Source organism: Monosiga brevicollis, genomic scaffold (assembly GCF_000002865.3).
Source record: "Monosiga brevicollis MX1 MONBRscaffold_4 genomic scaffold, whole genome shotgun sequence".
Classification (NCBI taxonomy): domain Eukaryota; class Choanoflagellata; order Craspedida; family Salpingoecidae; genus Monosiga; species Monosiga brevicollis.
In genome coordinates this window covers 713250-726127 of record NW_001865041.1, presented here as the reverse complement: position 1 = coordinate 726127, position 12878 = coordinate 713250, and the positions used below count along the sequence as shown (strand labels likewise).

Sequence of the window (12878 nt, the reverse complement as noted above, 5' to 3'; positions counted from 1 at the left end):
TCTCAAACTCTCTCTCTCAAACTCTCAAACTCTCTCTCTCAAACTCTCTCTCTCAAACTCTCTCTCTCAAACTCTCAAACTCTCTCTCTCAAACTCTCAAACTCTCAAACTCTCTCTCTCAAACTCTCTCTCTCAAACTCTCAAACTCTCTCTCTCAAACTCTCAAACTCTCAAACTCTCACTCTTTTTTTGCTCCAGACGCCATCCATCATGTCCGAGTACACTGTCGTGAAAGCCTCGGCGCTCAAGCTCAAGGGCGCCAAAAAGGCAAAGAAAAAGGCCAAGCGATCTCACGCTGAGGCTGCCGAGAGCAAGGCCCTCAAGACCGTTCGCCACGGTACGGTCCGCTGACTAAATGACTGCTCGGTTTGGCGCCAAGAGCTCACCACACTGGCTGATTGTAGGCGCCTGGTGGCAGGTCGCCGCCCCTGAAGAATTTACCGGCAACCTGCTTCTTGAGTGTGATGGCCGCTCATATGTAATGGCCATTGACGATGGCTCACTCACGGCCTCGGAAGATGTGGCCAAAGAGCGCGACGGCCCGGTGGCGCAGGAAGTCTTTACTATCATCAAAGTCTCTGATGCGCGCATTGCCATTAAGACCGCCTTCAACCGCTACGTTACGGTGGATGACAACGACGATGGCGTAGTCTATGCCCGGGCAGAAGCTATTGGTGCGCTGCAGCTCTTCCAAGCAGTGTGGACTGATGAGGTGTGTGTGCGAAAACTTGCATTCTGACGCGTCGAACGCCAGTCCTCTCTGCGACGAGTGCATCAGCCCTATGGTGGTGGGCGTCAGAACAGCCACACTCCACTCATCTCCGTGGCCCATTTCTGATGTCGTGTAGACACACGTGTCCTTGCGTGGACCTAACAAAAAGTTTCTCAGCATCCTGCCGGGTCGCCGGTGTACCTGCAACAAGAATCAAATGGATTTGGGCACGACTTTTCAAGCCTTCTCCTGCGCCGAGCGCAAAGAGAAGAAGAAGAAGGACGACTACAATATCGAAGGTGGTTCATTGAAGAACATGGAAGAAGCATTCGCCATGAGGTCAGATGGCAAAGGGCCGGGTTCTTTGCACTATCCCTGCCTTCACCTCGCTCGCAATCAGGCCTCAACGCTAGCTTGAGGCCAGCTCAGGACAACACTCCCTGACTTTGGGTGGGTCTGCACATGGTGCTTTCCTAGGTTTCAAAGCGGTAAAAACGGCAAGTGGCAAGTGAGCGAAGAGGATGCACGGGATTTGGGGTCAGCACGTCGCCAGGGCCGCCTGCACGAGAGCCTTCTTGACCGCCGTGCCAAGGTCAAGGCAGATCGATATTGCAAATAGTCTCGCCAACGCCATCCGCCACTCTGACACACAGCGGCAGCCACGACAAACATGTAATCAATCGATAATTCAAATGTCAATTCACTTTAAACCAAGCCAACATCATGCTATTCCTCTTCCAGCGGCTGGCCATCAACGTCGTCATCGTCATCGTCTTCCTCCTCCAATGGCTTGCCGTCTACGCCGTCATCGTCATCATCTTCCTCCATCGGTACGCCGTCCACGTCCTCATCCTCGTCTTCTAGCGGCACACCATCCACGTCCTCCTCGACAATCTTCGGGTCCTGCGCTGGTCCTGTACCAGCATCCGCGTTTGATGCCTGCCACCAAAAGAAGCACCATGCCATATGATGCAACATTGCCTGCCGTGGCATGGTTCCGACTCACCAAAAGAGCACCCCAACGGAGGCCGGCGACTGACCTGGTCTTCACGACCCTCGTGGAATATCTTGTGTAAACCATCGAGAAAGTCGCGGGGATAGATGGTCCATTGTTGCCAAACATTGAGGCACGAGATGACGTGTTTCTACCCCGAGCCATGCATTGTGTACGCAGAAAACCACAGACGCGCAACCATGAGCTGTCTGAAAACACGAGTCAAAAATATCTGTGCCCCCAATGCAGCATGACGCGCAGCTGGACAAACAACCAAAGAGTCGGCCGTCATCACGCTAGTCCGAAAGCCACGGATGATGGATGGTTGCATACCCGAAATTGCTCGGCGCGAAGGCGGCCTGTGATGGCACGGTAGGCCAGGTGCAGGTGATAAAAGATGTTCTCAAGCTTGCTTTGTAGCTGCAGGCGGAAAAAACCGGCCTTCTTCACCTTGGCAGTGCTATTGTGAAGAATGTCGGAGATGAGAAATAGGCGCGCCACCTTGAGCGAGATGGGTGTTTCGAGCATTGTCAAGGATTCTTCGATCGCATCCACAATCTGCACGGTGACGAAAAAGGCCAAATGAGGTTCTGATGCTGACTCGGGAGGAGAAAAGAGCCAAAAAGCTTGGCAGCGATAGACACAAAAGCTGCGTGGGTGCGCGCAGCGGAAGCAAAGCGCCTCAAGACCCTCGTACCTCCTGGAAGGCCTCGGAGTGCATCATGCAGAACCACATGGTGTCGCCAATGTCCCGGCGTTCCGTCGTCATGTTTTGCAGGCGATTCTCAAGCTCATCTCTTTCACTACAGCATCACGACAATCATACAATAGTTCATGCGTTGGCATACCAAGTCAGAGCACCGAGCGACGCACTCGATGGAATACGACCACACTTGCCCGCCCATGCGACCAAGCCAGAGTGAGTGAGGGCAAGCATTAGCAGACCTGGGTGTCAGATGACTGCGTGAGGATGTGCCAGTCTTGTCCATGCCCGGCGGTATCCACCACGGGCCGTCCTCATACATGCGAAACTTGGTCTCTTTCCAGGAGTCGGGGTCCTCGCCCTGACCGCATACACAACATTCAAGGAGAAGAAAAGGTAAGCAGGGACAAAGAAAAAAAAAATCAGGCTTGGACCGTGGCTACAGCTGACCGATTGCGCGAAGAGAAAAAACAGACCTGCAGGAGAGAGAAGAGCTTCCAGCGATAATAGACGTGATTGGGCGACTTAAACGCGGTCAAAAAGGCCAACTGCTTGTCATGGAGGGTTTGGGAACCAGCACGCCGTAAGTAAGGTCTTGCAGCGTACGCAAATCCCCAAAGCCCTGGGTTTTCCCACAACACACTGGCCGTCATCACTTGAATGCCGCACCTGTGGATCGCGTTCAATGCTTTGGATGAGCAGCGTTTCAAAGTGAGGGCCATGGTTGATGACGTATTCAATCACACGGTGAATGAGCTGGCGAACAGCGGGGTCCGCTGGCGTTTGCACCTAGGGTAAGACCGGATGAGGAATAGAGAGTGGAGCCAGGCCAGATTTAGCTCCAAGCAACCCCTGCTGCTACCCTCGGCACGACGACTGGTAAGCTGAAGGGCAAAGGCATGTGCAAGCTTACTCGGACTACCGAATGCCGAGTGTGATAGGCACGCTCTTCTTCGTCGATGCGACCAGACGGAGGCGGCTTTAGGGGCTGTGCGTTGAAGGGCAAGCCATAATCCTCCTTGACGGCCTCGGGCTGGATATAGTAGGGTTTGGGAGGGATGGGGACGGCCTTGGCCCAACCGGTCTTGATATCGTGCCCCTCGACGAGGGCGCCGTTCAGTTTTTCCAGGGCTCGTTGTGCATCAGCCCGGCGCATAAAGGCGACAAAGCCACAGAGGTTGTCGCGCACCTCGGAGGGGTGACGCGGCCACATGATTTTGACGCTGGCCAACGGCCCATGTACGCCAAAGAGCTGAGCCAGCAGGTCCTCCTTGAAAGTTGTGGGCAGGTTGTTCACGTACAAATTCGTGGTTTCGGACTCAGTGGGTGTCGTGGCATCGAGTGATCGCGCCAGGGAATCGCTGGCACGAAGATCAACATTTCCATCATCGCGCCGCGCCTCGTTCCGCGCCTCGCGTCGTTCCTGCTCGCTGTACCAAGAAACGCCACGCGCCCGCCAGACAATGTCAAAGAGTCACACGTGAAGCTAGATGCAGGCAATTATCTGCCATTCACACGATGCTCACAACCATGCACCGCCGCTGTTGCCGTCTCCCCCGCGCCAAAGCACCGTCACTACGTCTACATACCGCTTTAGCTTTTCGCGAAAAATTTCCATGTTGGACTTTGGCTTTTTGCGCTTGGGCTTGTTCTCTTCCTCGATGTCTTCACCAAAAATATCTGTCAAGTTGGATGGACGGCTGGACTTTGCTGACCGAGCCAGCAGCTGCTCTGAAGCACTTGATTGGGCGCTGCGGCCATCTAACGAGCACATGATTGAGGGGTTGGGTTGGGTCAAGAAAAGTCAGCACGAGTTCAACCTAGATCCAAGGCGCAAGAAGCCAGGACCCTAGCGTCTTGACTCACCATCATTAACGACACCACCGCGCACAAACCCCTTCTTGGGCTCATCATCTGCGAATTCAGCGAAAAAATCTGCAAAGCAAGCCGCAGCCTCTTCTTGGTCTCGCTAACAAGGAGTCATCATGGCATGCAAGGGTCAAGATGCACACATCTTCACAAGTAGTGGCTTGAAGGGATTGACACGATGCACTCCTCACCTTGCGACGAGCTTCTTCGGCCCGCTTCTTCTCTTCAAAGGGGTTGCGTGCCTGGTATCATGGAATGGCAAGATTGAGGCCACGCATCGAGAGAAAATTCAGAGAGGAAGCAAGGGTACGGGGCGGATAGACAGTGAAGTGGACATGTTCATGGGAGTGTTGGCACGGTACCTTGAAGGCAAATGCCTTGACAGCCTCCGCCTGACAAAGACACGGCCAAAACGGTGTAAGACGGATTCATGACACCCAATACGACACTGCCAGGGCTGGGCTGCGGATCCCATGAGGCAGCCAAACTAGACTTTGAACACCTCCCTTGTACGCTGTCTCACGACCCAACGTTGTCTCTCACCTTTTTCGGAGGTTTGGCCCCCGAAGACCAGGGCATGATGATGAGTTAGGAAAGTGGTTGCTGCACAAGGGGTACAAGACACCAACATGAATCAGGCGTCACCTCCCGCAGCAGGTCAGATCAACAAATCAAGCACCAACGCCATCCGCATCTACATCTACAGGAACAATGACAGCAACAGCAACAGTAGCACTGCCCATATCTGTAGCGGCGGGAGGTGGGGGGAGGGGGGTGTGCAAACGCCCTTCACCCCCCTCCCTCCGCACACCCGCTGCCCTCTCGGCACACCCACCTCTATCGCGTCGCTCGTGTCCCTCTCGATTTCAAAAGGATGACAAATCCACTACGTGTGCTACCAAGTGTTCGTTTTCAGGATTTGCTGCTTTTGTGACCGTTACGCACATCCTGGACTTGTGCATCTGGGAAATGCGCGCGGCATTGGATGCGTGAGCCGATCGCCAGATCACATTGGTTTCTGGTCTTGTGTCTGGGGGATTGATTTCTTGGTTTGCTGTGTCTTTTCCTTAAGCCTCGTTTTTGCAGCAGCCTGTTCACAGAAACAGAAAGGGAAAGGCAGCGTCCGTCTTCTGTGCTGTACACGACGATCCGATTCTCAAACAGCCCCAAGACCGCATCTCTCTGTCTGTGTGTGTGGTGTGTGTCTCCGCCCCCCTCTCTCTCTCTGTCTTCCTCTGTGTGAGGCGCTATCCGGCAACTTTGAGCAAAAAGCCTGGAGTTTGGTGCGCTTTGCGAGCCACCTTACCTTGGCAGAGGATACCATGGCGAGTAGCGAGGCTGGTGAAGGACTATCAGCCGTTCCACGTCGTGGCGAGATTGGCCCGGCTGAGGTCGAATTCCTTGCCGAGGACACGCCCATTCGCATCATACCCAACTTCTCTAATGCGACATTCGAGCTCATCCAGGTTTGTGGTTCTTCCCTTCATATTTGTGCTTTCCTTCTTGCTTTTTTTTTTTTCCTGCTTTTTTTGCTGCTTTCGCCTGCTTGCGGGTGGGAGACTTTTGAGCCATGCACTCACGCAGAACGATCCGCCTTGGCGCGCTCAATTGTCTAGGGATCGATCGGCCCGTTTCATGCCGGTCGCCCCGTTGAGGTACCTCTCTGGCTCGGAATCATGCTACGTACGCGACACCGATGCTCCATCATCATGCCTTCTTGGATGAATCCTGGTGAGATTGCATTTGGGCGCGTCTTCTCCTGTAGCCTTTGTGAGTTGGCCTCCAGCCCTGACGAACCTTGAATGCTAGACGCACTGCAGCAAATGCTTGATGCGGAACGAGAAAAAAAATCTTTTACGGAGCTTCCACCGCATTTTCGCGAAGTCACGCTGCTTCTCTTTGAACAGTGCGTGCATCCCCAACTTCGGTCCATGTTCGCCTGCTGGCCCTATTCCACAGACATGTGCTCACCCTAGCTACATTGACTCTCTCTATCCATAGTGCCGCAGAGGACATTGCTTCAGCAGAAGAGGTGCGACGTATTGTGCGCGACCTGGAGGACGTTCGATCGACCAAACTGAAACACGGCGTTGGTGATATCAAGCAATCCGTGGCCGTTGGCTTGCAAAACATTACCAACATGGAAATTGCCAGCTTTCGTCTCTTTGCCACCAAGGCCATGGACGCTTTCTACACGCTCACGGCTGAGCCTGAGTGAATTGAAGCCATCGCTTGGGTGATGGCTGGCTTGCGCGTGCTGTTTTTGCAAAACCATCTTCAGTTGTGAATCCTTGTGTGCATGCCTTTGTGTGTGTGTGTGTGTGTGTGTGTGTGTGTGTGTGTGTGTGTGCATGCCTTTGTGTGTGTGTGTGTGTGTGTGTGTGTGTGTGTGTGTGTGTGTGTGTGTGTGTGTGTGTGTGTGTGTGTGTGTGTGTGTGTGTGTGTGTGTGTGTGTGTGTGTGTGTGTGTGTGTGTGTGTGTGTGTGTGTGTGTGTGTGTGTGTGTGTGTGTGTGTGTGGTGTGTGTGTCTATATTACATAAAAACGACCGACCAATGCTTACTGTGGACTTGGCCGTGAGGGAGTGCCAGGTTAGCATCTGAATGATCTTTGAACGCGCACGAGCAAGCTGGCTTGTGTCTGTGTCTGTCCGAGTCTATTCCCGGCCACGCTAGTGGTTGGTGTTCTGTTGTAGTGCATTTGGCAGAGTTGCCTGACGTTGTTGGACGAGCTTTCGACCATAGTGCAGCCTTGCCTGTGGCAAGCACACAGGTCTTGGGACCTCAATGCTTGACTGATCTGACTCAATCGAAATTGGTAAGAATCACTGTCAATTTCACCATGCACGCCCGCGACGCCCAACGGAGCTCGCCGCAACGACACGATGAGGGGAAAAAAAAATCTCAACATGACACAAAAGGTCTTCTGCCTTGCTTTCTGAGAACACTTGGAAAAAAATATAGAAAGATAATACATGATGGACATGAAGCCTGACATCATCTCCCCGCATCGACCGGGTTTAGGAAAATTAATACACACTGTTTTCTTTGTCCATGGCAAAAGCTTCGACCAGGGCCGAATTGACAGCGCTGGCTGGCATCCACTCAGCCAATCTGTGTGATAAGCGAACGATAATAAATGAAAACGAGAATTCAACATGGATGGCAGACGCTTCTATGGTGGAACTTCGCCTGCCAGCTCAGCCGGGGACACTTACTCTTCGGGATCTCCCGCTTGGCGCACCAGATACTCGGTTTTCCCCGATGCCTGTCGAGAACTCAAGATCTGGTATGGATACAACCAAGCAATGCCCAGTGGCAAGTCAGCAATGACGTGCAAAAGTGTGGAATCGACCGAATGCATTTGGACATGGTTCCCAAACACGGTGACATCTTCTCACCTCGTCGTCCTCTGACTCGGCGTCCGGCTCTGACTCATCATCATAGGAGATGGGCTGTTGTGCTGCCTTACGCTGCCGGCTGCTACGACGCGCGCGGGTGGAGGATTCGGCTGCCAATGCCTGAGTTTCTTGCTGACGAGCCTCCTGATGTTCCCGAGCCTGGGCTTGCATGGCCTCCCGCAATCCCTCGTCAATGCCTATGTGTCCGTTTGCGTGGTTAATGCCAAGTGGGGAAGGCGTGTACAAACCGCCATCCATTGGCAACCAATATGTAGGTAAGGGCACATGAACGTGTGGATGAAGACTCACCATCTAGGCCCTCTGTGCCCAATGCAGCTTGAACAGCGTCCACAATCTACATGGTTCACGACCCGAATAAAGAAATAGCGCGGCATGAGCCTTCGACGCTAGCTAACCATTCGATGAAGATATACTCGTCTCGGGTTTATACAAGTTTATCAAACCTTGCTGGCCAGCTTGTTGGCGGCGCTGTCGAGCATGAGCTCGTCCACTTGCTCCATCAAGACCACCATGCATCGGAGTTGTTCCTCTTCGAGTGAGGTCCAAGACACAAGGCTCAAAGCCTTGACAGCCAGGACATGAATATGCCAAGGCGATAGGTGGTGGGCACATGTCGCATTCGTGAGCATAAATGCAGTCAACAAACCACAGTTACAAGCAGTTCTTTTCAGCACGCATAGCGATACCTTAAGCAACACTTTGTTGTCTGGACTCTCTGGCTCAGAAATGACCTCGTTGGCTAGAGCCACCGCCAAGTCACCATGCACCCCCAAGCCCGCTCGCTCAGCCTGCCAAGAGGGACATTGAGAGCAAAAGAGTGAGAGAGGTTGATAGAACGAGTAACAATTGCACGCCCGGCATGCGAGATTAATGATGATTATAAATCAAAAACCACATGGATCGTCCCATACCTGCGTCAGGTACATAAGCATATCAGCCACGGTGCTGGGCTTGACAGAGGCCATGGGACTGTCAGCGGGAGCTCGGAAGACGATGCGAAGGGTGGGAAGCATGCTCTCGCGGATGTCATCCTGTAATTGAAACACAAAACGTCAGCTGAAGCTCATTGATGAGCAAAAAATAGACAAGTCGCTGAGAATTGGCCTTTGGTACCTGGTGTGCCCGGCTTGAGAAGGCATAGGCCGGAAAAAATACGGATAGGCATTGCCGCAAATCGGTCAGATCCTCCGTGGTTGGGTTGAAGTACAGCAGCGTCAGGCGAGAGACAATCTGTGGAACCACGTCAGGTTGAGACCATGCAGGAACCGCAACGAGCTTGCACGCAACCACTCAAAGCCAATAACAGCACCAAACGTACCTGCACACTGGACAAACGGTTGCTGAGCAGCAGCTTTGCAAAGCCTTGGACTGCAACGGTCTTGAGGTCATCGTTATCGCTTTCCAAATATCTGGAAGACCCATCATCGAGCGACATCAGTGGACAGAAAGAAGACATGGCCAACCACAACCAGCCAAGGCCATTGCAAATATACGAGCCTCCAAAGGAAGCTTGGCTGTAACGAACCGTTCAAGGATAGGCACGATGGTTGTATCGCGCTCCATGGCGCGTTCTTGCTCACTGTCTGCGCTCTCTGATATCTATTTGAGTTGGATTTGTACCCAGAGGCGTGAGAAATCAAGGCCTGATCAGGCGTGACAAGACTAACTGTTAGCATTGATCAAGAGGTCGTGACGCCACACCTGGTTCCCAGTCGCAAATGCCTCGACTCCAAACACCAGGAGAAGGTCAAAGATGTGGCGGAGAGCCGTGACTTGCAGCACATCCTGATCAACTTGGATAACTTGCAGGAGGAGCAAAATGTGCTTCTGTGCAAAGACCTTGTCGCACAGAGACAGGAGGCCCAGGCAGGCAATGGCAAGGTTGCGCACTTCAGCGTCGGGGTGCTGCACTCCTGGCAAAACGATCGTGTCCACCACACCGTCTTCGTGACGCGTTTGCAGTGGCTCCTTGCTGGCAACCAGGGCGGTGTGAAGGATCTGCAGGCGTGCTTGCAATGTCTCGTTGTCGTCAAGCTGGTGGCGCTTCTCAACCACCCGCGGCTCCATTTGAGCGCGAAGGTCATCCTGCTCCGCCCGCAGCGCCTCGATACGCTTTTTGATATTCTCAGCCTCGACAAACTCCTCCGCTTCAACCCGAGCCTCCTTGTCATCCTCGAGCTAAAGTGACCAACGAAGAACATGCCGACCAACATCAAGTGATGCACTCATCAAGAGAAACAAAAACGAGCATCGCAAAAGCCTACATGAAGAATTTTGACGCGACGTTCAGCAATCTTGACTTGGAGGCGCTTCTTTTCGCTCTCTGAGATTGACTTGGTCACGTACTATAACGAGTTTTGGGCAGCCCCAGATGAAGCCAGCAAGTGTATTAGGTAAATTGATGAGATACCACGCCACAAACATGAGAGCAGAGCTGTCGTTTGCGAGCTTGTTGGCACCGCTGAATGTCGGGCGAGTCTTTGGTGCAAAGTCACAAGACGTACCGTCACCGGCTCGAGGATGTCGCGTAGAAGTTCCACCACAACAGTGGTAAACTCGGTCGCGTGAGGATGAAGGTGGGCCAGTAGCTTCATGCATGGCGCAATGACCTCGCTGACACGGAAGTGCTTGATCACAAGCGGCCTGCCGAAGTGCATCCGAGATCAAAAGCGTGGCAACGCCGGCAAAAGTGAGTTTGCGTGCCGAGGAGGTATGTGTAAAACGGTCAAGGCGCGTGGCACAATTCGAGCCATAGAGAAAGCCCATCAGAGTCGAGTCTGCGTCAACACACCGCAACTTGGCAGACAGCTCGCGACGAGCAAACTCGTTGTCTGCATCGAACAGCTCCGCTCCCAGCAGAAGTTGTTGCACAACAAAAGCATTGTTGATGACTTCTTCCTCATCGTCACTTGGCTCGTTCTTGATCTCCTGGGCCACCGCCTATCCCAGACAAAGGCCAGAATTCAGTCAAAAGAAGTATGAGTTTTGCGGACATGAGGTAGCGCGAAAGGGATGATTGCCAGTTCACACAAGACCCGGTGGAAAACCAAGGCCGCATCGTACGTGGCTATCAATCAAGGCAACCACTCGGTCGCCGAGGGCTGAGGCTGACGGCATGATGGCCTCAAGGTCTTCCTGGCGTTTTTGCTGCTGGAGAAATTTGCATGCCTGGACCCAAAAGAACGTACGAGACGGACTGAGGGCACTCAAGTTCAGAGCCTCCATGGTAACATCCTCTGCAAAAGCAAGCAGCCAGCCGACGTGTGAGAGCACGGGTTTCGCTAATGTAGCTGATTGTGGCCAGATGATGAATAAGGGCAAATCGCACGCAAAAGACCCAGTGTGCACAAGCCCAGTGGAAGTGAAAACAAACCAGAGTTTAAAATGGCTTGGCACAAGGCCTCGGCCACCTCGACGTTGAGCTCGACGTCGATGGCGTCCAGTAGGGCATCGAGCCCACCCGCCAAGCGAAACCAACTCAGGGCCAGTTTGGTGGCTTGTTTACGCACGGCATCTGCAAAGAGATGGGTAGATGACCAGTGAGAAAGACAGGTACACACGATAGCCTGGCAGATCGATGGGAGACAAACCTTCACGCTCGAGGAGACCATCGCGCAAGAGCGCGACGCGCTGAGCGACGCTGATGGCCTTGTAGTGCACTGCTTGATCCAACATGGCCTGGAGATTGGAAAATACATACGTACAAGAAATGCAAGTATAGATGAGGCGTAAAAGATGGTGTCATTGGCCCAGTTGACGGTATATAGAGTTTGCAGATGATGCCTGGTATTTTCAACTGACCTTGAAGAATGCGACTCGCACGGGGGTCTTGATATCACGGGAACGAGCCAGAATGGCGGTTTTGGTGTTTTTGGTAAAGATGAGCTGCTGCAAGACAGCACAGCGCACGTCTAGGTCAATAAACAATGAAAAGAAAAAAATAGCACAGTTGGTGAGCTGGATGAGTGAGCAGAGTGGCCTGAGTGGAGAGGCAAGCGGGCTCAAGGCGCCTGAAGCGGCGATAATTGGGGATGGCTGGGAGCTGCATACCGGCACTTGAGTCTTTGCTTAAAAGGGCAAGATAACGCTGAACAATGGGACAGTCTGCGTCATCGACCGCCTGCAAGCGCCCCGCTGCCTTTACGGCCTGAACACGCACAGCAGGAATCTTGTCGTGCATGCGATCCAATACGACAGTCTCGAGGGCATCGTAAAGCTCCTCGCTAAGATCAGTACCGTCGCTGAGACGGTTCAAAACACGAGAAATGACTTGACACGCCCTGAAGCGCACACTCTTATCCTGTGCGGCTGCAACCGCGGTCATGCGCGTCAGCACCATGTCGACCATGCTGGCACCCTCCGGTACCTACAAGCAGGCCGCCAAAGATGAGAGGAAAGCGGATTTGCAGATGATTGTCTGTGCTCTCATAAGACTGGATACAGTGGGATGAGGGGTATGCGTTGACTCGAGCCGTGTTTGTGTGATGCATTGGGGGGGGGCGGGGGGGGCGTGGACCCGCAAGGCCATGGACGCGCCTGAGAGGCCTTGTTGAGAAAGACGGTAACCATTTCAATGATGCGCTCGACGGCGGGCTCGCGCTTGAAAATCAGGAGGCAGCGCTCAAAGCAGCTGCGGAATGCAGCTGCAAACTCATCGGCTGGTTGTTCCAGCATCAAGCGCAGCAAGCCATCAGCACAGGCCTCTTGACGAGTTTTGCTGCGCTGCGCATTGGCAAAGAGCTGAGCCACCGACATGATGCTCGGTGATCTCTCGATGTGCCGTTGCAAAATTGTAATGAGAAGAGAGAAAAGGGACCCAGCTATCTACCAAGCGCTTGCACGCCCTAGACCATGTGAAGCAAAAGTGCCTCGTTTGGATCTGACGCTGCCTCGAAACTACTCAAGTTGAGACGACCAGGAGCAAAACGAGAGAAAGAAATCCAAAAAAAATTCAAAAAAAGAAAAAAAAAACTCCAAACACAAAGATCGGTTTTTGAATCTTGGCGGCAAATTTTTATCTCTAAACATAGTTGTTGTACGAAGCCTATTTATGGATTGTCAGCATGGGATCGGTCAAAATGCGGACACAAGTTGGAGGGGCGCTCAACTATGTGCGGCGGGGAGCGGGCGGACGAGCGGGCGGACACGTTAAAGGCGGCAATGGCGCTCTTGGAATGTGT

The 12878-nt window shown here is 53.1% G+C and overlaps 4 protein-coding genes across 4 annotated transcripts; 2 read left to right on the top strand and 2 right to left on the bottom strand.

The window, feature by feature from the left end:
* Positions 1-355: 355 nt before the first annotated feature.
* On the top strand, positions 356-1331 carry MONBRDRAFT_15040 (uncharacterized protein; the record flags this gene model as incomplete). The annotated part of the gene is made up of 3 exons (XM_001743847.1): positions 356-712; positions 849-1051; positions 1190-1331. The coding sequence occupies 3 exons, from the start codon at positions 356-358 to the stop codon at positions 1329-1331; spliced, it is 702 nt and encodes a 233-aa protein (XP_001743899.1).
* A 107-nt stretch (positions 1332-1438) lies between these two features.
* On the bottom strand, positions 1439-4857 carry MONBRDRAFT_23437 (uncharacterized protein; the record flags this gene model as incomplete). The annotated part of the gene is made up of 13 exons (XM_001743603.1): positions 1439-1651; positions 1753-1857; positions 2040-2264; positions 2404-2509; positions 2652-2770; positions 2886-2957; positions 3079-3198; positions 3323-3839; positions 3999-4089; positions 4276-4378; positions 4470-4520; positions 4641-4670; positions 4822-4857. 13 exons carry the CDS (start codon positions 4855-4857, stop codon positions 1439-1441), a joined length of 1788 nt encoding a protein of 595 aa, XP_001743655.1.
* Positions 4858-5600: 743 nt separating this feature from the next.
* On the top strand, positions 5601-6857 carry MONBRDRAFT_23436 (uncharacterized protein; the record flags this gene model as incomplete). Its single annotated transcript, XM_001743846.1, has 4 exons — positions 5601-5744; positions 5895-5961; positions 6186-6492; positions 6560-6857. The coding sequence occupies 4 exons, from the start codon at positions 5601-5603 to the stop codon at positions 6855-6857; spliced, it is 816 nt and encodes a 271-aa protein (XP_001743898.1).
* A 238-nt stretch (positions 6858-7095) lies between these two features.
* Positions 7096-12453, bottom strand: MONBRDRAFT_31472 (uncharacterized protein; the record flags this gene model as incomplete). Its single annotated transcript, XM_001743602.1, has 19 exons — positions 7096-7562; positions 7678-7874; positions 7987-8032; positions 8142-8261; positions 8385-8486; positions 8610-8729; positions 8812-8928; positions 9017-9107; positions 9224-9297; positions 9400-9876; positions 9963-10043; positions 10203-10341; positions 10490-10638; positions 10762-10934; positions 11072-11212; positions 11289-11376; positions 11500-11609; positions 11749-12064; positions 12265-12453. The coding sequence occupies 19 exons, from the start codon at positions 12451-12453 to the stop codon at positions 7491-7493; spliced, it is 2802 nt and encodes a 933-aa protein (XP_001743654.1). The 3' UTR covers positions 7096-7490.
* Between the last annotated feature and the right edge of the window lie 425 nt (positions 12454-12878).